Consider the following 24,067-nt stretch of genomic DNA (forward strand, 5'->3'; position numbering starts at 1 on the left):
AGAAAGAAAGAGAGAGAGAGAAAAAGATGGACTTCGAGTAAAACAAAGGGGATGAATGAAAACAACAAGACAAGAAAAAAAGAAAGAAACTAAATGAATTGCAACGTCTAACATCTTTTTTTTTTTCTTTTCTTTTGGTTTCTTGAGAGAGAGAGAAAGTAAGAAAGAAAATGATAGATGGGGTTTGTTACTTGAGTCATCTGAGTACGCAATGTAGTTGATTTTCCTTCGTTTTTTTTTTTATTTATTTTATTTCTGCGAAAGAACGAGAGAGAGAGAGAGAGGGGAGAGTTTAAAGTGATGAAGCGTGCCAGGAGTCTCTCGCCGAAATCCGTTAAAGATAATATTCTTGCAATCCCTTCTTTTTCTGATTGGAATCTTCTTCATAATTCGGTGTTGGCGTTGTTACCATCAGCTCCTCTTGTTCGAAATTCACTGGCTGTTGTTTCTGAAGAGAAACTCGTTCTTAAGGTGGCGGCCTTTGATTTGGATGATACTCTTATCATGCCCCGCAGTGGAGCGGTATTCCCACGTGATGATCCCACTGATTGGAAGTGGCTACTGCCAACAGTGCCGCGTCACTTGCGTTATTTACATGATGCGGGATTTATGGTGGTCATATTAAGTAACCAGTCCGGCATAGGTGGAAAGAGTTGGAATGAAAAGAAGGCAGATGCTATCAAGCGGAAGATTATAGGACTGAGTAAAGTGTTAGAAATGCCTTTAGCGGCCTTTGTTTCTACAAAGGAGGATGAATGGCGAAAACCAAATGTGGGGATGTGGAAATTATTACAGGAACACTCAAGTACTGCAGTAGGAAAAGACGTTACATTGAGTAATGAATTACCCGGTTTTGTTTTTTACGTTGGGGATGCCGCCGGACGGAAAGTACGTACTCTTGCTGGAAGAAAAAAGGATTTTAGCTGTTCTGATCGCAAATTTGCCTTTAATATTGAGATTCCTTTTCTTACTCCAGAGCAACTATTCCAATGCCCTATTACTGAATTACTTGATAATGATGATAAACATCATCATCATCATCGCTATGATTATTCTAAGAGTGACGTTGAGAAAATACTTTCTACTCGTCTGTTGACATTATCAGCGGCGCCTTGCGAAATAGACTGGGGTGGTGTTGGACCTGATGAATTAAAAGGATTGGCTTCATCTTACGACAACCTTACGGTGAAACGTATTAAATCTGATGGAACGAAAGATAATTTTGAAATTCCAACACCGGCAACATTTATTCGGGATTCACAAGAGATGGTAATATTTGTTGGATATCCTGGGTGCGGCAAAACAACGTTTTTTAAGCGTTTCTTTGAGCCTGCCGGATACGTACACATTAATCGTGACACTCTTAAAACAAAAGAAAAGTGTTTACTGGAGGCGGAGAAGTCGTGGAAAGCTGGTAAGAGTGTTGTTATTGATAATACTAATCCATCTCATAGTGAATGTATGCAATACATTTCTGTGGTAAAGCAACATAGTCCAAATTGTAGTTCACTACCAGTACGTATATTCGTATTTCAGGTATCCAAAGAAATGTCTATGCACATGTCTAATGTTCGTGCACGACTTGGTATTGCACCAAGGATAAGTCGGATAGCTTTTAATGTGTTTCACTCAAAGTTGGAGTCATGGATTTCTGAATCTGTGAAATCCATGTGTGTTGAAGAGTTGCTTGAAATTCCACTTGTGGCGTGTTTTGATGGTCTACCTGAAGGTATAAAACGAGAATTCTACTTGCTCTCATAATGATAGCACATATTATGATAATGAGATATTATTTGTAATAATAATTTGCTTATGTTAACTGGTCTAGTTTGAGGGTGTGTGTCTTTGGGTATATCACTCTCTTTTTCTTTTTTATTGTTGTTCTTATTCATAATTTTTCATGGTCATTTTTTTTTTTTTTTTGTTTTTGTGTTACCTTGATGGAGAAAGGGACCCTACCAACAAATGCTCTTATTTTTTTGGTTTTGTTCTACTTCCTTTTCCCGTATCTTGCTTTTTTCTTTTTTTTTCTATATATGTTTCTGTGTGAATTCCACTGAAATGCAAAAAATAAAAAATAAACATGAAAAAAGAAAACGAAAATAAGAAAGAACCTATTTATTTCAGATAATTCAAGATGTCACTTAAGGTTGGTTACATTGGACTTGGCCTGATGGGGAAGTCTATGGCGGGAAATATCCTCAAAGCCGGTTTCCCCCTGGTGGTATTCAATCGTACACGGTCCAAGATGGATGAGCTTGTGACCCAGGGGGCTCGTGCGGCGGTCTCTCCTGCGGATCTTGCGAGTCAGGTGGATGTGATTTTCACCAACGTGTCCGACTCTCAGGACGTGTATGAAGTCATCTTTGGCAACGACGGCGTGAGTGCTGGTGTGCGCCCCGGCAGTGTGGTGGTGGACAACAGCACCATCAAGCCGTCCGTGGCGCGGGAGATCGCCGCCCGGCTGTGGGCGGAGAAACAAGTGCAGTGCCTCGACGCGCCGGTCTCTGGCGGCGACATCGGCGCCCGCAACGGCACGCTGACGGTGATGGTCGGCGGCGACGAGGCGACGCTGCAGCGGGTGATGCCGGTCCTGCGGGCGATGGGCACGACCATCACGCACGTCGGCGCGAGTGGGGCCGGGCAGGTCTGCAAGGCGGCGAATCAAATCATGGTCGCCGCGCAGATGGTGGCGATGGGCGAAATGCTCGTCTTTGCGGAGAAGTGCGGCGTCGACGGGCAGCGGGTGATTTCGGCGGTGAAGGGCGGCGCCGCGCAGTGCTGGACGCTCGACGTGAAGCCGCAGCGCCTCTTCGCCGGCAACCGCGAGCCCGGCTTCAAGGCCTCGCTGCAGAGCAAAGACTTGGGCATCGTGATGGACTCCGCAAGGGAGTTCGGCGCCCCGCTGCCAACCACAGCCGTCAACGCACAGCTCTTCCAGTCCATGCTCCAGCACGGCGAGGGCGATAAGGACAACTCCGCCGTCGTCGGCGTACTGGAGCGAATGGCAAACTGCCATATTAGGGAAACGAAGGATACTCAGTAATAACACCAGTTAGCTTGTTTACTTGCCATACCACCTACCACATGGGGTATACAAGAGAAAGGGACACTGAGAAGGTTTAAACATAAGGAACAGAAGACAATAAAAAGAAAAGACGAAGAAGAAAAAAAAAAAAAAAAAGAAAAAGGAGGAAGGAAGGCAGGGAATGGGGTTTCTTCAGTGGATGAAGACATCTCTCTCTCTCTCTCTCTCTCTCTCTCGGTATATATGGGTGTGTGTCTGTGTTTGTGTTTTATCAGTGGGGCGTAGGTGCTTATGCCATCAAATTTTTAAAACGTACATAGGGGGAAAAAGAAATAGGTTCAAATGGATAAGCTGTTAATACGATTGGTATTTGCGTCTATGATAAGGAAAAAAGAAATAGTGATAATAATAATAATAATAATAGTACTAATACTACTATTACTACTAATAATAATATTAATAGAAATAATAATTGTTGGTGTTATATTAGTCTTATTATTTTGTTTTTTTTTTTTTCTCTTTGTGGCTTATCTTTCTTCTTGTTTTTTTTGCCAACAAGACGTCTGTCATACGTCATCAATATGGCAGATAACATTCCTGTTCTCTTCGATGAACAGTTATGCAAGCGTCTTATAATGTTTCTCCCAGAGAAATTACAAGAACGAGTGCGTTCAGGATTGAAACTTGCAGAAGAGTTATTTGCTAATGATCGACACTTTGATGTTCAATCAACCATTAATTCAATACTTAATATGTGTACAGAAGTTTTAGTATCAGTTGTATCGCCAGAACCTGTGATTGCTAAACCTACAAACTCTGTAGACGTCTTAGCCGCTGCTTCACCCTCTTCGCTTAGCATCAACTTGTTTATGAGCTTTATTCGTGACTCTAAATTGTACCGAGTCTCATTAGAAAAGGTACAAAACTGCTCTCAGCTTCTTGATGACATTGCTGATAAGATACATTGGAAATTAGTAGAGTCCAGTGGTATTAATGACGATGGTACCTATTATCGATATGATGAAAAAACACAGGCGCATTTATTTAAAGTTATTGGAGAAGTTCCGAACAGTATTATATATGTTTTGGGAGTGTTAATGGAACCAGACCTTTATACGGAATGGTTTCCTTTTTGTTTTCATGCCACAGTTCAAGGGGAATTAACACGTTTCCATAAGGCATCTCAATTAATGATTCGTGTACCATGGCCTTTTACAAACCGCGAGATATTTCTAGAAGGATTTGGGGTGGATGATCTTTCTTTGAATAAACGTGTTATTATTGTTTCTCGTAGTCTTTGCGAGAATCGTTCCTTACCACCTTGGGTTCAACTGCCCAAACCTAACCCGTACGTGCGGCTTGAGGTGGAGTATGGTGGATTTGTGGTAGAGGCACTTGACCCATCGCGCTGTCGAATTTCATTTATTATTAATCTTGATCCAAAACTCCCACATGCACCAATGTGGTTGGTAAACTGGGCCTCAGGGAAACTTGTGCGGGGGATTTTACGAGAGATTAGTAGAGCAGCGAAACAAGCGGAAAGTGAGAAGAGTAAGTACGCTGAGAGACGACGTCAGCGACCTGATATCTATACATATTTACAGGAACGTTTTTGTGAAGTCAATAAACTTCACTTTTCCTGTTGAAGCTAACCATAATTTGATATGAAGTTGCTATTTACCTCAGAAAGTTGGAAAAAAAATATATATATATGAGTAAAAAAAACAAAAAGGTTAATATGGGAATAATCGTTGCGCTACTTATTTGCTTTGTTATAAAGAGAAGTACAGTAACTCTTTTTATTTTATTTTTATTTTACACATATCTACCTCTCCCATCTTTGACTTTTTTCTTTTATCTTCGGTTTTTTTTTTTTTTTCTTCTTCTTTCCCACTCTTTTATTTTATATATATATATTTTATTTCTCTTCTTTTTTGCTTGGCCTTTTTACTGTTTGCAGTTTAGAAAATAAAAAAAATAAAGGATGGAAACAGAATTGAAAAAGTGGTTTGAGGTAAAATTAGATGAAAGTGACTGTGCTTCAGTAAAACGTTTTTATTTGGAGCGTAGTGTTTTTAATATAAACAAATGTGATGATTTTACTTCTATGATGTGCATCTGTCGCATTCTTGCTGCAGACCAGCGTGTACTGTGGGAACATCTTTCGGACTCTTTCCTGGAGTCCTTTACATCTCCTGTTGATCTCTGGAACGAACAACTTGCTGTAAAGTTACTACGATCATGGATTGAACAGCTGACTGATAAGATTACTGCATCTCAGTTGTATGAAACACTGGAAAATCATCTTAACAAGACGGTAAAACCGGTAACTTCTTTACCACTTGTGAAACCACATGATAATGATACTAGAGAGTCCAGTAAACTTCCATACCTTGTTATTCCTGCTTCTACAGGGGTGGAGGGTTCTCTTGTCTGCAACACACCGCTACCAGCATTCGCAGATCTTCTACGTGTACCTCGTAGTTCCATGTTCTTCATTGATACAGTTGTAGAGTTTAGTGAACTGGGTCGAGTTGTTCATGCATCCACTGAACTATCTGATATCTTTACAGATGATGAACCTCTTTTGGTTCTTGCTCTTATTTACGAACGTTATGTGGCGAAAGATGCATCCCATTGGCGTGAATTGATTTCCTCATGTCCAACTATGTACCCTACCGTACCGAGTTTCTGGGATTGGGATGATCTTGCAGAGCTTGAAGGCCTCGATGTGTTGGATGATGTGTTAGCCAAGAGAGCGCAGTTGTTGCAGTTTCACACGGAGGTAATGTCAGTATTACCAATAATATATGAAGCTCTTGAGGGGCGAAGTGGACTTGAAAAAGATGATTTTTTGGATCAATTTAGTGTTGAAGCAATCATGTGGGCCCGCGCTACTTTTGACTCACGTGCTTTTAATCTTCGCGTTGATGAACGAGTCGTACTGTCATTAGTGCCAATTGCAGATATGATTAACCACAATAACCGTTCTAATGTCCTTGTACGGAAGGTGGAACCAAATAAAGGGGATTTTGTCATGCAGATTGGACCTAGTTTAACTGCTGAGGATGTTGGCCATGAGTTATGGATGAGTTACGGTCCTCTCCAAAACTGGGAACTGTTGCAGTTTTACGGCTTTGTACTTGAGAACAACGAGTATGATAAGTTGCCGTTCCCCTTCGATACACCAACAACAGTGACCGGTGATGTGTGGGATGAGCGACGGGCATCACTGGTAGCGAAGTACGCACTGCATCTTGTCGGTCGTTGTTGGATTGGTTATAGTGGACACCCGCCAGCAGCCCTTCTGGCACTATTGCGAGTGCATCTCGCCGAAGCGGAGGAGTTTGACATTATGGAGCGTGAAGGGCCGTTCGTGTCTTTGAGCACAAGTACAGAGTTGCGTGTTATCCAGACAATAGCTGAAACGGTTCAATGTATATTGGACTTGTCATCAACATCATTAGAGGAGGATATGGAGCGATTGAAAGCGGACAGTACTGAGGGAACAGAGAGAAAAGATAATGAAGATGAGGATGAGGATGGGGATGGGGAGATTCTTTCAGTTAACAAGAAACTCAGCACCATACTTCGTATGGGGCTTAAACGAATTGCCTATCGATCGTTGGAATGGTGTTCTTCTGCCATGCTTTCCCTTTCGGCATAATATTTCACTAACGTAATACAAAATAAACGAGTAAAATGATATATATATATATATATATATATATATATATATATATAATCTTTATGTGTACTTCTGTGATTAGAGGTGACGCAAGTTTTTTATATTCTCTACGTTTGTCTTAAGATTCTTTTTTTTTTGTTGTTGTTTTTGTTTTTATATGAATACTCATTTTTTTTTTTTTTTTTGGAATCTTTTATTTGTAAAGTAATAATAGTATTAGTAGGCGTAGCGAGGCAAAATGGTGGATATTGATCTTTCATACAATGATCTTACCACAACGCCTCTTGAAACAGTGGTTAATGATCATACACGTGTCCGTTCACTGGATTTATCGGGAAACAGCTTGTCTGCAGAGTTGTTTATAGATATTGTAGAAAAACATATATCTCGTATGGTAAACTTGGAGGAATTGGATTTAAAAGATAACCGAATGGGACCTCGGGGGGCAGAGTATCTCTGTAAGGCACTCATGCAGCACTGTCCAAAGCTACGCTACCTTGATTTAAATGAAAATGGTATTCTTGATGAGTCCATGCTGCATATAGCCTACTTACTACAGGAGAGTCGCCTACAATCACTCTTCTTGGTATCTAATCATCTAACTCCACGGGGTCTTCCGACTCTATGCGACGGTGTTATTTCTAGCAATTACATACGAGAACTGCAGTTAGCGTTCAATCTTCTTGGTGACGTGGGTGCCTCTCTGCTCGCAAAGGCGCTGCGGGACCACCCAACACTTCGCTCTCTTGACATCAGCGACAACGGCATTGGCGATGCCGGGGCCGTTGCGATTGCCGAGCATCTCATTCTCTCCCCCGCCTCACGACTGGAGTCGTTAACGCTCTCCGTTAATAAGATCGCTGACATTGGATTTACCGCCATTGCTGAGGCGGTTGCCCAAACACGCAGTCCACATCTGCGGCATTTGGATCTCGGCTGCAATGCGGCAGTGGGGCCCGCCGGGAGGACGGCACTCACAGAGAACGCACGGCACATGCGGCATCTGCAGCTGCTCGATCTCTGTTCATGCAAGTTGACAGATATGGACGCGCAGCGGCTTACGGAGGCCGTGCTGTCGGACACCTGCGGAATTACGCAGATCGAGTGGTACAATAATCCCGCCATAAAGCTGGAAACAGAAAAGGCGCTTCATGAGGCTATTGTTTCAAAGTACGCTGGTTTAATCCAAAAGGAGAAGCAACGACTCAAACTAAAGCTCCTCGGTGGTGTTGTTTTCGGAGCTACACTGCTGGCCGGTGCTGTCATCATAATGCGCCTCAGACGACGCTAAAAGTTATATNATATATATATATATATATATATATATATATATATATATATATATATATTATTAAATTAAACTGTACGGATTTCATTCTCATACTGCTCATTCGTTGCGCGTTGTTTTTATCCCTCTCTGTGTAGAGATAGAGGGAGAGACATAGATTGAGGGGAGGAAAAAAAAAAGAAGAAGAGCATAATGAATGAATAAACGAATATCCCTATCAAATGAAGAAGCAACAACTATTTAGTGAGAACATTTTCTTTTTTTTCCGTGTTAATATTATTTCTCAATCTTCTCTTTGACATCTTTCTTATTTACATTTTTTTTTTCTATTTCTCATAATACATCGTTTCCTTCTCTTTTTTTCCACTTTAAATTCTGTGATTCTTTGTTTTTTATTTTCTGGGTTTAATTTCTTTTTTTTTTTTTCTTCTCTCATACACTTTTTCCTTTTTTTCTTTTTTTTGTTCCGGCTTTATTCAAATCTTTAATGCCATTGTTTCTCTCCCTGATCTCATGCTAGAGAATAGAGAGATCAGAACACGATGGCAAACCCATATGAGCAGCAGGACGACCCCTTTAAGGAGGAAAGTCAGCCCAAATCCCCCGCTGTTGGCTCCCCTGCGACAACCCGCACGAATTCCACATCACCTGCTATTGTTTCAGTACACAACACCGTAACAACTCCATTTGCACAGTCGCAGGCATCATACACTACCGCAGAACAGCCAAAACAAATGCGGCAATCAAAGGATTTATCAATCAGTTCTGGAGGAAATACCTCTCAACAAGGGTTTTACAGTGGACCTTCATACTCGAGTGTACCACCACCGCCAGTAATGCCTGTGCCACAGAACTCCCAAATGCCTTTACCTCAGCAACAACAACAACCTCAACATCCACAACAACAACAACAACAACAACAGCCAGAACAGATTGTACCAACTTCTAAATTTTGGACTATTGAGTTTTATCAGCAATTTTTTGATGTTGACACTCGTCTGGTGCTTTTGCGTATGAGTAATACTTTGGTGCCGATTAACCCTCCTGATTTTTTAATGGATCGTGACTGGTGTAATCCTGCTGCACAAACTCCTTCCTACGAGCTACAAGAAGCTGGTGTTACACTATCTCGCAAACCAGATCTATACGGCCCTTTTTGGATATGTACAACATTATGGATGACCCTTGGTATTGTAAGTAATATTATGAGTAAGATTGCGTTTACTCACGATAGCTCTAATAAGGATAAAAAGTGGAAATATGATTTCTCTATGGCTTCTGTGGCATGCATTGTTATGTACCTATATTGCTTTGGATTTGGTTGCTTTGTTTGGGGTCTCATGAAGTACAAAGGACTTCCGGTATCGTTGACGGACACACTATGTCTTTACGGATATAGTATGTTTATATTTCTACCAATGGCAATCCTCTGCACTATTCCTGTTTCTGCATTCCAATGGGTAATTGTAATGCTAGGTGGGGTGTGGTCAACTGCCTATCTTCTTATTAATTTCTGGCATATATGGAAGACTATATTGAATCGTGCGTGGTTTATAGGAACTGTGGCTGTGGTAGGAGTTTTTCATATGCTGCTGACGTTGTCCTTTAAATTCTACTTTTTGAACTACAAATTTTAGCTGATTACTGCTTTATTAGTTGCAGTTTTTTTTTCTTTAGTTTATTTCATTACTTTTCTTCTCTTATGGGGCTCTAATGGAAAAAGAAAAATAGAAATGGAGGCTCACATGCAACGTTTTCGCTCGGAGAAGGTTTTTTTTTTCTACTACTATTATTATTATTTTCTTGGATGGTTTCTTTTCCTATATATTTGCTTAACTATTTTTATTTTTTTCTTTTCCATTTCACTCACTTTATTTCTCTCCCCTCTCTCTTCCACACACACACACACACACACACACGCTCCCAATGACTATTCGACAGTAGCAACCAATACTCACAGTCTCCGCGCTGTGGCGATGCGTCGCTGGCCCCCCGTCGCCCTGCGGGCTCTCAACGCCGCAGTCGCCGCGAAGAGGGCCGCCGCCGCATCGATCGCCCCATCGCCATCGCCATCGCCGTCGCCGAAACGAACAGCCGGCGGGCCGCGGGAGATGAAACGCACGAGACTCGACTTCCCCGCGGCGTACACGTCATTCCGCAGCTCCGCCACCGTTGCGGAGATCAGAGACCGCTACAATCATCTCGCGCCTGGTGAGAAGGAGACAGAGACGAAAGTGCGCGTGGCCGGACGTGTGGCGGGTATGCGGGATATGGGGAAGATACTCTTTCTCACAATTCGTTCAGATGGATTGGAGTTGCAAATAGTGAGTCACGTGGGCGAACACTTCACACGTGAATGTCTAAAAAAGCTAAAGACATCCTTGCGAGTTGGAGATATTATTGGTGTGGAAGGAATTCCATGTCGTACACAGAAGGGAGAACTTTCTGTTACTGCTTCTAGTCTTCTGGTGCTGAGTCCATACGTCTGTACAGATCAGGTGGTCTGCCCAAATCTCCGTGGCTTTACTTTATTACAGGATAATGATGTGAAGTATCGTTATCGTTTTGTTGATATGATGACAAACCGAGATGTTATTGAGAGAATAAAAAAACGTCATGCAATTCTCAAGGGATTACGTGAATACTTAGATGAACGAAATTTTGTAGAGGTGGAGACACCTATACTTCATACCGTTGCTTCTGGAGCTAACGCTAAGCCTTTTGTTACTCATCATAATGCAAATGAAGCGGATTTGTATCTTCGAGTTGCACCAGAGTTGCATTTAAAACAGTGTATCGTTGGAGGAATGGAACGTGTTTATGAAATTGGAAGAGTATTCCGAAATGAGGATGCTGACCGTAGTCACAACCCTGAGTTTACAAGCTGTGAGTTTTACGCTGCCTACCACACATATGAAGATCTTATGCCTATGACAGAGGAAATTCTACGTCACTTGGCTATTCGTGCTAATGGGACAACTGTAGTGAAACTTTACTCTCAACAAAATAGTCAAGATGTAGTTGATATTGATTTAAGCAAACCTTTTAGACGTGTAAATGTTTATGATGAAATACAATCTTCAGCGGGTGTAGAACTTCCACCACCGAATGAACTAAACACTCCAAGAGGACTTGCATATATGTCTGCCATAATGCTACGACATGATATTCCTTTACCTCCAGTACGAACAGCAGCGAAAATGTTTGATAAACTTATTGAATTTTTTATTACAGATCGAACGGTAGAACCTACGTTCGTGATGAATCATCCATTATTTATGAGTCCTCTGGCAAAGGAACATGCATCAATACCTGGACTTTCAGAACGTTTTGAACTTTTTATTAATGGTATTGAGTATTGTAATGCTTACAGTGAACTCAATGACCCACAAGAACAATACTATCGTTTTCAACAACAATTAATGGACCGACGAAGCGGTGATGATGAAGCTATGCCATTAGATGAGACTTTTTTAAAATCTTTGCAGGTAGGTCTTCCTCCAACTGCTGGATGGGGTATGGGAATTGATCGCGTTGTAATGCTGCTTACAAATACCAATACTATTCGTGATGGCATTATATTTCCACTTCTTCGCCAAGATATTCGTTCGCATGATTTAAAGCGTCGTAATAAAACGGCTGGATTTTTCGGTTTTAATCAACAAATGACACTTTTCTGTCTAAGTGGAATGGAACAGGAGATGCAACGTTGTGGTCTTCCCAAAGAGTCATGTGCACAAATTCGTGAACTGCGAAAGACTATATTGGAACTAGGGCAAAGGGCCGATGAAAATAATTATTCAATCTCACGACACCGTTGGGATGCGTGGCGAATAGGATTGACACTAGGGATCATTCGTTTCATTTGTGGCATGCCAAGGTCGTGAAATCAATTATATTATTATTATGATTATTATTATTATTTTTTTTTTTTTTGAGTTTTTCAAGCTATGAAAAGGAAAAAAAAAATATAGTGGTAATTCTAGTGTTTAGGTGCTTGCTCTACAACCTTCCTGTTTTTCTTCGTGTTTCTTTCTTCAAATTGCGTTTTTCTTTTTTTTTTTCTTTTTTCTTTTTTTTTTTTTTCTTCTCTTGTGGTCTCTCACCGCGTTGTGAATGTGCGGGGGTGTCAACGGTGAATATTCAGTTTCATTCTGTTTATTTTCTACTAATTCGGCCAGTTCCGGAGTGATTCAAAATTTTAGATTAAAGAAAAGTTTATTTTCTATTATTAACCATCTTATACTTTTTTTTTAAAAAAAAAAAAGAAAAAAAGGGAAAATAATAGATGCAGGAAGATCAGCGTAATGACGCCTACAAAGGGATTAAATGGAATGGATGGGGAGATAAACATGTAGGATTGAGGTACGATGATAAAGCAAACATGGTTTTTCATGTGAATGGGAAGCCCATGAAAGGTATACTGGATTTTGTACAGAAAGAAGTTTTTCACAAAACTGGGACAGCGGTGCTTGTGAAAGCGCCTGGTATTACGGAAGAAGAGGCAATTAAAGGTCTTCCACAGGCGTTTATAAATCAAGATTTTCTCAGTGAACTGCGTCAAGTCTTATTGGAGGATCAGATTCATCTAGATGGTCTCAGTCGTCTCACACACGTATTCGGAAAAAACTATCGAGATCTTTGGCGCCTTCGAAACGGAATGATTGATCGTGCACCTGACGCTATTGTTCTTCCAAATTGCCATGATGATTGTGTGAAGATTATGGAATTGGCCAATAAGCATAATGTTGTTCTTATTCCCTTTGGAGGTGGTACCAATGTTACTGGTGGAGTAGAGCCAAGCCCATTTGAAACAAAGCGTATGGTTCTTTCTATTGACATGCGCCGAATGGGAAGAATGCTGCGTGTTGACAAAGAATCCGGATTTGCCGTTTTTGAGGCGGGTGCTTTGGGCCCAGACATGGATGAACAACTCCATCCATATGGATTTATGGTTGGACACGACCCAGACAGCTATGTACACTCTACACTTGGCGGATGGATTGGAGCTCGTGGTAGTGGTGCCATGTCTAACAAATACGGTGATATTGAAAATATGGTTCTTGCAATGAAAGTGGTAACTCCAATTGGTGTAGTGGAAACGCCTCTTACTTCAAGACCATGCGGTGTAGATCTTAATGCCATGTTCGTTGGTTCTGAAGGTGCATTTGGTATTATTACGGAGGCCACTATTAAGGTTGAACGTATTCCTGAAGTGAGACATTACGAAGGTTGGTTATTTCCATCCTTTGAAGTGGCCTTCTCAGCCTTCCATACATGTACACGAAAAGGAGTTCATCCATGCACAATGCGTCTATATGATGAGGATGATACCCGACTCAGTTTTGCTTCAAGCACGGATAGTGGTTTGGTAAGCACACTCATGAGCAAAGGTCTCAAAAAATACCTTGAAAAGGTAAAGGGATGGGATATCAAGAAATTATCTCTTGTTATTGTAGGCTTCGAAGGTTCAAAAAATCAAACAGGGTCTCAACGAAGTGAATTATCTGGTATTTTTAATTCTTTTGGTGCGGTCTGCCTTGGTGCAAAACCAGGGAAGTCTTGGCAAGAGAAGAAATATGATTTACCGTATTTTCGAGATCTTGCACTAGCCCATCGCCTATGGGCGGATGTATTTGAGACAAGTGTCATGTACACAGATGCTATTCGATGCTGGAAAGCCGTGAAGAATGCATTCACAAGTGTGATGAAGGAAAATGGGAAGAATGGCTGGATAGGTTGCCATACAGCACATCAATATCGTTTTGGATGTTGTCTATATTTTACATTTATGGGTGAACAACAAGATGAGAACGATATAAAACTCTTTCTGGAAATCAAAAAACGTGCTACAAATGAGATGCTTAATCATACCGGGAACTTAACTCACCACCATGGAATTGGGTATGAACACGTTCCGTGGATGCAACGTTATAATGGTAAAACAGGTCTGGAGGTGATAATGCAATTTAAGAAGTTGCTCGATTCCAAGAACATCTGTAACCCTGGAAAATTAGTTCCTTTTCCTAAGACTGAAAAAGAAACTGTCAAGGCAGCGGAGGCAAGACAGTTGCGTGAAATGATGTTTGATAAGATGGGCGTTCCTGGGGCTTTACAGGCTCATTTGTAAAATGTACCCTCACTTATTTCCAGATTATTTATTGTTTTTTTATTTTATTATTATTATTATTATTATTATTATTATTAATGCATTCTCGAAGAAAGTTAAGATAAGAGGGGAGGTCACGAGAAAAACAAAAAAAAGAGAGAATGCAAATATTCTCAGTGATGCCTTCTTAGTGAAAGGTAATACTTTATGGTTGTGGTGGTGTTGGTAATATTCATTCTTGTTTTTCTTTTCCTTTTTTTTATTTTATTTTCCAGTAATCGACAAAACTCTTTGTGGATTTCCAACGCACTCCCAAAAAAAAAAAAAAAACATATATATATATATATTTTTCTCTCTTTGTGTGTTCATATTTGTCTGATTACGCATGATATTAGGTGTGGATGTCCTTGCCGGCATTGCAGAGAGATTGGTAGAAGAGGGGAATGAACGTGCTGTCTGTCTGTGGTATGCCGCCCACCCGCGAACGATGTTGTCTGTTATTTCCACACCGACTGGCAGGCGAAGAGCCGGTCGACGATTTCCCTCCGTTGAGGACACCGGCGATATTGTGGTTGAGTTGAATGTTTTACAATCTGGCGTGCAACTGAATGCTTATGAATCTGCGGTACCCGTCCCTGTTGTGCTGTCGCAGTTAGCGCTTCTCACAGCTGTGATCAAACGACCCTCACGTGTGCGTATAAGTTGCAAGAATGTACGAGTGCTGGAGGAACTTCTTCTTTCTGCACAGAACTTATCAAATGATACTCTTATTATGAACATTATAACGTTAGAAACCGTTGATTTTAGTATCTTGCTAGAGCGGTATAAGAGAGGGACAGGAAAGATACTTGAACCGCTTCAAAGTGTGGAACATCTCACAATATGTGGCCGTCGTGAGATGGATGGGAAGTTGAATGGTATATGTGAATTGAAAAATCTTAAAACTCTTATTACTTTGAATACAAAGGTTTTTTCATTATTACCACTACGAGGAATGAAAAATTTATCTGATATTAATATTCGTGATTCATCTATTTCTGACAGTGATATCAATATATTGGGTCAACTTGTGCAATTACGTCGCCTTATAATTGATTCTTGCAATGGAATAACCAGTCTGACTTCATTATCTAATCATCCATCTCTGCGATACTTCTCTGCCGCAAGCTGTCGTAATCTTCGTTTAGTCAGTGCCCTCGCATCTATAGCGACACTGGATTATGTAAATCTCTCACATACAGCAGTGAAACCTGATGAGTTGTTGGAATGCATACAGGGACTTCAATCTGTTAAATTTCTCACACTTGATGGACTTCGTCTTCCTAATATGCAAGAACGGCTATGGAATAAGGATAATCTTCGGTTCCTTTCTTTAATACGGGTGATTACTTCATATTTTGATTGGATTATAGCGGCACGATGTTTAGCTGAACTTTGCTTGGACTCTACAGGAGTTACGGAGAAACAGTTATCTGTTGTTTGTGAGTCGTTATTGTACCTAAGGGTACTGTCAGTTTGTAAGTGTTTATCGTTGAAAACATCACTTTCTTTTCTTTTGCCTCTGATGTACATGCGTACGGTGAGAATATCGCACCCGAGTTTAAGGGATGACAGTGTTGTTCCGATATTACGTGAGCATGGAGTGCAGTGTCTCATTTATTAATTAGTGAAGAAGGTTAAAAACAAAGTAAAAAAAGAGAAGCCTCATAGTATTGAGGTATGAATGTTGTTGGGAACGAGTATGTGTTTATTTATTTATATTTTTATTTTTTCTGGCTTTCTACGGAATTTCTCTCTCTTTCTTTCTCTCTCTCTTTTTTTTTTTTCTTTCATTCAGTTCTTTGCGTTGCGTTCTGTTGCAACAATGTCCCTTTCTGCCGCTCATGATCTCTACAAGGAGTGCTGCGAATCGTACGGGGTGAAACCGAATAAAGATGTGATGGAGCAGATGGCTAAACCGGACTTTCTTATGATTAGCGAAGTGGATGTTTCCCGAACCTTCTTGGGTGATCTGGGAGTGAGGGCACTTCTTCTTCTTCTTAGTAGCCTTACTGGTGTTCGTAGACTGATTCTGCGAAAGAATAGTCTTGATGCTGCGTGTATAGAAGATTTATGTTCGCTTGTACGCAGAAATTCATCTCTTTCTTATCTTGATCTTTCGGAGAATCCCTTGTCAACTCCATCTGTTCGTCTTCTTTGGGATGTGGCGAGGACTGTGCCAACCCTGCGTGAAGTGAAGATGGAGAAGTGCGGTGTTTCGGAGGAGTGGCTGCAACGAGTGGATCGTTGTTGTAAAGCCAATGATGAACTGCAACGACTTGGTTTTTACCCGTACGGACCAGAGCGGAGTTTGCGAGAATGGAGAACGGTATTTGTTCTCGTACTGGGACCCTCACATCTCGTGCGGAAGTACTGCGCTGATATATTACCACTAGTTAGTAGTTTTGTCTCAAAACTTCGACTTCGTATTGCTCCATTAACTATTGACGAAGAGGATATCGATGATGTTATTAATAACAAGGTTCGTCGATGTAAGGAGATGCAGAACTATTTACTAAGTTGGTGTATCGCTCTTGTTTCTCAGACTGAGAAATGGCATGATGTTGACCGCAGTGCTTTATTGGATGTGTTACGTCAGGAAGAACCTATTATGCCACCATTGCGTAGTAAACTTGGTGGACTTCGCGATCCATTGTACAGGTGTGTGAAACATCTTTATGTATACGATGTGACAAGTTTATCTGCTATTGGGGGATATGATAAACTAGATGTTAAACCAACAATTCCACCGAATGAATGGCTAATGACGACCGGTATTGTTACAGTGAATGGAGTTACGACTGCCCCTTCTGCTGCTGTAATCACCAGCGAGAGCAGCTGGAATGTACGTTGTCAGAGCGATCTCTATACTGCACTTTATACTGTCTTCTCAGAACGTCCGCGGTCAATGGACACCCATTTAATGGAGGAAGAAGTGGATGAGGAGTTGTGGGAGAAAATAGAGAAGGATAAACACATTGGTGCACTACATCCCAAATGCAATGATCTTATTTATTACTTGGAGTCATCATCTGGTTCCACCTCTGTTCCAATGATTCTCTACGGTGCTGGTACACTCGGTAAATCTCGTGTTCTTTACTGGGTGGCATCCAAATACGCTGGAGTAGACTCTGTCAGAGTATTTCCTTATTGTATTAGTCCTGAAAAATCAAATCTTGTCGTATTTTTATATTATCTGCTCCGTATATTTTCAAAGGAATCAAAGCGTTTATACTACACTGTTGGAGAGTTGGCTAGAGCTGTACGTGAGGCGATATGTAATTACGATGGTGTAATGGTGTTATTGCTTGTATCCCGCGTTGATATTCTGGATGGCGCTGATGGACAAGAGTCGATGGTGCTGGAATGGCTTCCCGCAAGTTTGCCGCCAACAGTTAGAATTATTGTGACACTGAACACAGAGAGTCCTCTCCTTCCTGTTCTTCGAAAACGTCTTCCTCAACCTTACGAGGTGCTTATTACAGCATTACCGAGAAATGCTCGAGCAGAGCGTTTTTTAGAAGAACTTGCGAGAAGGGGTGTAGCTGGTCTAAACATGGATACGGCTAGTGGAAGCAATAATGACAAGAGTAGTCGTTCCCGTACTATTAATACGACTGCTGCTACGGCTACTACTACTACTGCGGCTAGTGCTACGGGTAATATTAGTCGTAGTGGTAGTATTAACGGTAGTAATAATGCTCGTCCAGTAGAAATTGCCAAAACACTAGAAACGGCATTTCTACAAAAAGAAGGTTCTGAAGGTATTTCTTTTGCGAAATTCACAGCATCCTATTTACAGCGGTTACCAAAAGAATTACTTGAACACGACGTTGCATTTCTTGTTGCAGAAGAGATACCTGATACGCTTGAAGAATTACTGGTCAAACTACTAAAACGATATGAGGTATTAGGTAATTCTCTCACAGTGCGTTATATAATGTTAAGCCTTACGGCAGCCCCGTTGCCCATATCTGAACTTCTTTACATATGTGAGGAACTTGGTCCATGTACACGACATAAAACATTGCCTCTCCTTCTTATGATGTCAGATGATGGTCTTGTAACAGTTACAAAAGATTCTATTGTTTATTTATCAAGTCCATATGTACGTCAAGCTGTTGTATCACTTTACACTGAAATGCAAGAAAGTATTAGTGTACTAGTAGAAACACATCTATATAGACTTATAAAGACTGAAAGTTCAGAGATGTCTTTCAGTTTTAGACATTTAGGACCTCTTATAATGACAAATGGAAATTTTGATGCTGCTAATGATCTACTCTTGGATACCGTTATTATGGATACACTTTTACAACGAGATGAAAAAAATTGTATCTATGCTATTGATTATATTTTTCGTCTTTTAAATGCACGTGATCTTTTTCTGGAACTGAGTCAAGATTGTGCTTGCTCACCAATGGCAGAAAGTATTCGTCGTCTGAGTCGTAGAGATCTTCATAGGGCACTTGAAAGTTTAGAATTGTATAATGGATTTTTATTTCAGTCATCACTATTGGGATCGGATGCATCACCGTATTACCGAGCGGCTGTTGAAGTTACAGAGGTGCCCTATACAGTACTGGTTCCATTAAACCGCGGGGATGTAGATACATCTCTGAATTCTCTGGAATGTAAACATCCACCTATACACTGTCATCTTCGGAAGGAATACCTTGCAGTAACAACTGCACAAGAAGTTGAAATTTATTCAACATTGGATTTTCAAAAAGCAATCGCACGATTATCTATGCCTTTTGAATTAAATCAGAATCTTCGTGGAGCACTTATTGCAGCAGGGACTCGTGTTGTTGTTATTGGTGATGAACAGCTTCTCTTGTGGGACTTCGCCATACATTCTTTTACATTACTGGAGGACACAAGTGCATCTATATTTGAAAAAGCATTGGATGTATTTGGTGTTAATCTTGTAGTTCATCACCCTTCTCGTAACCTTATTTCTATCATCAATGTTTCCAACAAAAAAATCGTTTCAGAACTCCCTAATATTGAAGCCCCTCTGCGGGATGTATTCTTCTTTGGAAATAATATTCTTGTATTGTCCCTGTATGAACTATATATAATAATAAAGTCTGAAGTAATAAAACTGGTTCATAGTGGAGCTATTCATTGTGTGAATTTTTCTTCCGATGGTAGCCTTATTGCTTCTTGTGTGAAGAATGACATTTGGGTATGGTCTGGTACCGGTGAACTGCTTCACCTGATTGATGCCGGCCTAACACCAGTTGATAGTGTTCGTTTTAATGGAAATGGAAACTTATTCTTGTCCTTACAGACTGAAGGATTGAAATTGTGGCACTCATTAAGTGGGAATCGCATTAAAGAACTTAAACCATGTATGGATGAAAGAATTTCATATGCTTACTTTTCAGAGGATGATGCATTTATTATTGGAGTTTGTGACTCACATATATCTATATGGGATTCGTATACCCGAGACCTTGTAGGAGCTCTCTCCTGCCCTGCAGGACATTTTACCTTTATGCAGGAAAGAGATCGTATCATCATTGCTGCAACCTCCAAGAATGAAGTTAAGGTATGGCGACTCGCTGATATACCTCTTTCTTCGGTTCAGGCCACAAGAGAAAAAAGCATTACAAATATGTGGAGTAAGAGTGCTAAACTTTCATCTGCTCCAATTACTCAGTTGAAAGTTAATTCTTCTCAAACGCTTCTGGGTGCAGTTGATGACAGGGGAACACTTATACTTCAACCTCTTGATGGTAGTGAAATGTTAGAATGTAATGTTATCCACGTTCAGAGTGTTGCATTTCTTGGTGATATGATTCTTTTCAGCAGAAAGGGAGATGGTAAACGAATTATATGTAAAGATTTTAATAAGGGTCTCAATGTTGCGGAGATTTCGCTTCCTCGTGGTACTTTACTGGATGGGAAATTAGAAATTATAGTATCAAGTGATGAGAAGTCTGTTGCAGTGATTGTAAATACTGAAATACATTCTTCCATTTGTGTCTATGATGTGAGTGATTGGACTCTGACAAATCAATTTATTGGTCACTCTGGTGTTATAATGTGTGCTTTTTTCGCTGATGAGTTTCTCTTCAGCGCAGGAGAAGATCACACAATTCGGCTTTGGAGCCTCATGCGACATGCTGAAAGAACTTCCTATTTACACAAATGTCGCATCGCTGCAGTGGCAGCTGGATCCTCAAGAACGTTGTTTTTTATGGATGATCATTTACACTTATTTCATGTACGTGTGGAGGATATTTTTTCTTCCACAAATGCACGTTTTGTTGTGAATCAAATTGAACTGATGGTGACAATTCCACTTGCGGTAAAGGTAAAACAAGCGATATTTATTTCGGGTTTATTCATTCTCTCAGCTGAGAATGGCTCCGTGTATGTGGTGGATCTTACGCAAGGCGGTGTGGTCAGTCGACTAGCTGATTACAAGTGTCTTTGTCTTTCTTCCGCTATAAAAGGATCCGATTCATTTGTGATGACTGGTCATTCTACAGGGGAGGTGGTATTACACCGTATTCGTTTCGCCAAATAAATGTAAAGAAGAAAATATTTTGTTTTTATTTTTATTTATTTTGCCAAAGGCAAAAAAAAAAAAAAAACGAGAGAAAACAAAACAAAACAGACACACTGTGTACAGATTCATCAATGAATTGGAATACAAAAGGTGGTTCTTGTATATAGAGTAATTATGTGCTTTTTATTTTTTTCTCTCTCATGTTTAACTGCAATGATTCATAATAATGATACCCTGTGTACCAAATCATTTTTTTTTTTCTTATTTTTTTTTTTCCTCACAAACCAGTTTTTTACTGCTGACATACGATAGTAAGAGTGTGAGGGAAAAGGGCCAAAGAAGCAAGCAAGAAATACGAAACAGAGAACTAAAAGAAAAACTAATAAGTAACCCACAACAACAAGAAACCAACAAGAAGAAATATGCGACGAGACGATTTCGAGCGACGCCGCCTGCGTGACTTGTACGACCGCAACGTCCGCCGGGTTCGTGCACTCGCGGAGGCGCGCGACGGCCGCCGATCGGACCGAAATGACGACGTGGCGGCCCCGCGGCGTTTCGTCGTGAGTGAGCGCCGCACGCGTCTCGAGGGTTTCGGCCGGGGCGGCTTCCAAGTCCGCCGCAGCCGCCGCAATAACAACAACAATAATAATAATAATAATAACAACAAGCCGGGCCGTCGCTTCAGTGACCGCGGTGTTTACCGCCAGGCGGCGCGCGATCGTTTCGCGCGGGACGACGACTTGGACCGGGCGATCCGCCGCGGCCGCCAAAATAACAACGGCGGCTTGCGATTCGGCCGCCTGCGCTTGCGCCAACGCGAGCGCCGCGAACTGCGGGAACTGCGCGCCTTGCGGGAGCTGCGGGAACTGCGCGAACTTCGCCGCGCAAGAGCAAAGAATAACAGCAGTAATAATAATAATAATAATAACGGCGGCCGGCGCGAGAGGAACCGCCGCGGCGACGTAGATAAGGCACACAATCGCCATAAGAATGAACACCACAGGGGCGCTGCTCCCGCCGGTCGCGGACGTGGACGACAGCAGCCAGTGACAAAGGAAGGTCTTGACGCAGAGCTTGATCGTTTCCGAGGTGCCAACTAGAGGTACGGTTAGGAGTTATGAGTAAAAAAAAAAAAAAAAAAAAACAAGGCCAATAGAGTTGGCTTAATAGCAAATTGATTCGACGACCTTTTTCCCGTCCGGTGGATGCTTTTAAAAGAATATATATATATATATATATATATATTCACATGCATACATACATACATATATTAACTGTTCTGGGCGTATTCACGTACGTGAAGCACCAACCGGTGGCACGTTTTTTCTTCTTTTTTTTTTGTTTTATTTTCTCGTTAGAATTACTTGTGTTAAAACGGAGACAATGTTGCTCACCTGGTGAGTGGTATTCACACAAATGATGTGCCTCAGCTTCAGTTCCAGAGCTGCGATGGTAGTTAGTACAAGGCTATGCGATGTGATGCGTTATAAAGCTCAAGAAAGTAAACCGTACTTTTCAAGACTGGGCCTCTAATGTAACGCGGCGTAGGATCTCTTTCCATTTATGGCGTGCTCCGAATTGTGTTTTAGGTGTGGCCGAACCAATAAAAAATTTTTATTTTCCATCTTTAAGATTTCTCCCTTTTCTACGTATAATCTACAAAACATATAGGTAAATAAAAGAAAAAGAAGGAAAGAAACAATAATAATAATAATAATAATATACTTGGAAATACAGAGTTTCCGTTGTTCCATCTCTTTTGTTGGTTTTTTCTTTTTTTTAATCGAAAATCCGTCATCGTTATAAGCTGCACAGACACTTCCTTTCCTACACATTCCTTTTTTCGACAAGGGACGCAACGGAGTAATTATTTATTGATCCATTTAATTAATTACTTACTTGCTTACTTTTTGCTGCTGCTGGTGCTGGCAGTGGTGGTATTTTTGGATTGCTGAATAATGGCGGGAGAAATGAACATTCGGACGACTATAACGGCGGATTCCGTTCAACGAATATTCGGACCGCCCGCCTCTATTGATTACAGATCTCATCCTGCAGGAGGGGAAACACTTTTGCCCAGTACCGTTTTTCAAGGCATGAAGGAGAAGGAGATAGCCCCGTTTGATAATATCAAAAAGCTGAAGGGAACTGTTTACAGCTATAAGAACAGGAAAATTATTACTTGTTGGCTGCGTGATGTTTGCGCAGCGTTTGATTTGAAAAGTACAACTTTGTGTCTATCAATCCAACTAACAGACGCTTTTATCACAAATTCGCTACAGAGTATTCCTCTTAGTAAATGTCAATTAGCAGCTATAACTTGCTTATGGGTTGCTGCAAAATTTGAAGAAATGGATGGTGATTTACCAAAACTTCGAAAGATTGTTCATATATGTGATAAGGCATATACAGCTCAAGAAATTTTGGACATGGAAGAGACAGTTCTAACTTTTTTTAAATGGCGCCTTCCTCATACAACCGTAATTAACCACCTTTATTTGCAATTACATATGCTGACAAGCAAGGATCTCGTTAAAACTGGTGACGAGACAAGGGTAAAAGAAAAAAATGGTCTAATTTCTCTCAAACTACTCATTATGAAAGATTTCAATTGGGAATGGAAGTCTATGGAAGTAGATGTGGAGACGAAATTAAGTGATACACTTCCAATGTTTTGCACCATGTTGGGAATTCCGGTATCACATAACATTCAAATGTTTCAACTTTTTGGTGAAAATCTTTTGGTGGCACGATGTGTTCCTTTAGATGTTATAGTGGGTTCACTGCCCCTTGATAGCCAAGATGAGACTCGTTTGTATTTATCAAACGGAAGTTTAAATCTTGTGTTTGTTGAACATGATTCCTTTACCCTTTTACGCACCATAAATCAAAGATTTCTAGATCTTGCTGAATTGCTTATTCAAGAAGCTGTTACGCATGTTGAATTCTTACAAGTTCACAGTCATGTAACAGCATTGGGGGTTTTAACATTGGCAATGTGTATAATGGCCAATAATCTTGAAGAATGTAAGAGATCCATTCTATACATTCAAAAGACACTTGGTATTCCAGCTCCCCAGGCTTTTGCTGCCGCTCGATTACTATGCACTAAGTGTCAAGAAGCGAAAGAGGCTTCTTCCTCCCATGGTATTCATGAGGATATTCCAGAGAATATTTTTGAACGACTGGAGGGATGTTTAGTAGGGAATACAGTGTAGTGTTAAAATACATGTTTCGTATGGATTTTAAACGCCAAATAGTAGCAATAAAGTTTTCCCGTGTTTGTTCTTTTCGTTTTTTAAACATCAATAATAACAAATAAAAAAAAAATAATAACAATAACAAAAATAAAAGTATGTTTTATTTGCCTTTGGATCACTAGTGATACA

The 24,067-nt window shown here is 40.7% G+C and overlaps 12 protein-coding genes across 12 annotated transcripts; all 12 read left to right on the top strand.

The window, feature by feature from the left end:
* Positions 1-300: 300 nt before the first annotated feature.
* On the top strand, positions 301-1,761 carry TM35_000074980 (putative polynucleotide kinase 3-phosphatase; the record flags this gene model as incomplete). Its single annotated transcript, XM_029023944.1, has 1 exon — positions 301-1,761. One exon carries the CDS (start codon positions 301-303, stop codon positions 1,759-1,761), a length of 1,461 nt encoding a protein of 486 aa, XP_028885140.1.
* Positions 1,762-2,137: 376 nt separating this feature from the next.
* TM35_000074990 (2-hydroxy-3-oxopropionate reductase) lies at positions 2,138-3,046 on the top strand (the record flags this gene model as incomplete). Its single annotated transcript, XM_029023945.1, has 1 exon — positions 2,138-3,046. The coding sequence occupies one exon, from the start codon at positions 2,138-2,140 to the stop codon at positions 3,044-3,046; it is 909 nt and encodes a 302-aa protein (XP_028885141.1).
* A 563-nt stretch (positions 3,047-3,609) lies between these two features.
* Positions 3,610-4,674, top strand: TM35_000075000 (uncharacterized protein; the record flags this gene model as incomplete). The annotated part of the gene is made up of 1 exon (XM_029023946.1): positions 3,610-4,674. One exon carries the CDS (start codon positions 3,610-3,612, stop codon positions 4,672-4,674), a length of 1,065 nt encoding a protein of 354 aa, XP_028885142.1.
* Positions 4,675-5,012: 338 nt separating this feature from the next.
* Positions 5,013-6,695, top strand: TM35_000075010 (SET domain containing protein; the record flags this gene model as incomplete). Its single annotated transcript, XM_029023947.1, has 1 exon — positions 5,013-6,695. One exon carries the CDS (start codon positions 5,013-5,015, stop codon positions 6,693-6,695), a length of 1,683 nt encoding a protein of 560 aa, XP_028885143.1.
* Positions 6,696-6,954: 259 nt separating this feature from the next.
* On the top strand, positions 6,955-8,007 carry TM35_000075020 (putative leucine-rich repeat protein; the record flags this gene model as incomplete). The annotated part of the gene is made up of 1 exon (XM_029023948.1): positions 6,955-8,007. The coding sequence occupies one exon, from the start codon at positions 6,955-6,957 to the stop codon at positions 8,005-8,007; it is 1,053 nt and encodes a 350-aa protein (XP_028885144.1).
* Positions 8,008-8,546: 539 nt separating this feature from the next.
* Positions 8,547-9,641, top strand: TM35_000075030 (protein YIPF2; the record flags this gene model as incomplete). Its single annotated transcript, XM_029023949.1, has 1 exon — positions 8,547-9,641. The coding sequence occupies one exon, from the start codon at positions 8,547-8,549 to the stop codon at positions 9,639-9,641; it is 1,095 nt and encodes a 364-aa protein (XP_028885145.1).
* Positions 9,642-9,980: 339 nt separating this feature from the next.
* Positions 9,981-11,891, top strand: TM35_000075040 (lysyl-tRNA synthetase; the record flags this gene model as incomplete). Its single annotated transcript, XM_029023950.1, has 1 exon — positions 9,981-11,891. The coding sequence occupies one exon, from the start codon at positions 9,981-9,983 to the stop codon at positions 11,889-11,891; it is 1,911 nt and encodes a 636-aa protein (XP_028885146.1).
* Positions 11,892-12,292: 401 nt separating this feature from the next.
* On the top strand, positions 12,293-14,134 carry TM35_000075050 (putative alkyl-dihydroxyacetone phosphate synthase; the record flags this gene model as incomplete). Its single annotated transcript, XM_029023951.1, has 1 exon — positions 12,293-14,134. The coding sequence occupies one exon, from the start codon at positions 12,293-12,295 to the stop codon at positions 14,132-14,134; it is 1,842 nt and encodes a 613-aa protein (XP_028885147.1).
* A 364-nt stretch (positions 14,135-14,498) lies between these two features.
* On the top strand, positions 14,499-15,776 carry TM35_000075060 (putative leucine-rich repeat protein (LRRP); the record flags this gene model as incomplete). The annotated part of the gene is made up of 1 exon (XM_029023952.1): positions 14,499-15,776. The coding sequence occupies one exon, from the start codon at positions 14,499-14,501 to the stop codon at positions 15,774-15,776; it is 1,278 nt and encodes a 425-aa protein (XP_028885148.1).
* Positions 15,777-15,977: 201 nt separating this feature from the next.
* TM35_000075070 (WD40 repeat-containing protein) lies at positions 15,978-20,693 on the top strand (the record flags this gene model as incomplete). Its single annotated transcript, XM_029023953.1, has 1 exon — positions 15,978-20,693. One exon carries the CDS (start codon positions 15,978-15,980, stop codon positions 20,691-20,693), a length of 4,716 nt encoding a protein of 1,571 aa, XP_028885149.1.
* A 404-nt stretch (positions 20,694-21,097) lies between these two features.
* TM35_000075080 (uncharacterized protein) lies at positions 21,098-21,778 on the top strand (the record flags this gene model as incomplete). The annotated part of the gene is made up of 1 exon (XM_029023954.1): positions 21,098-21,778. One exon carries the CDS (start codon positions 21,098-21,100, stop codon positions 21,776-21,778), a length of 681 nt encoding a protein of 226 aa, XP_028885150.1.
* An 858-nt stretch (positions 21,779-22,636) lies between these two features.
* On the top strand, positions 22,637-23,896 carry TM35_000075090 (cyclin; the record flags this gene model as incomplete). Its single annotated transcript, XM_029023955.1, has 1 exon — positions 22,637-23,896. One exon carries the CDS (start codon positions 22,637-22,639, stop codon positions 23,894-23,896), a length of 1,260 nt encoding a protein of 419 aa, XP_028885151.1.
* Between the last annotated feature and the right edge of the window lie 171 nt (positions 23,897-24,067).

The sequence above is a fragment of the Trypanosoma theileri genome, assembly GCF_002087225.1.
Source record: "Trypanosoma theileri isolate Edinburgh chromosome Unknown TM35_Tth_7_V1, whole genome shotgun sequence".
In the NCBI taxonomy this organism is placed as follows: Eukaryota; Euglenozoa; class Kinetoplastea; order Trypanosomatida; family Trypanosomatidae; genus Trypanosoma; species Trypanosoma theileri.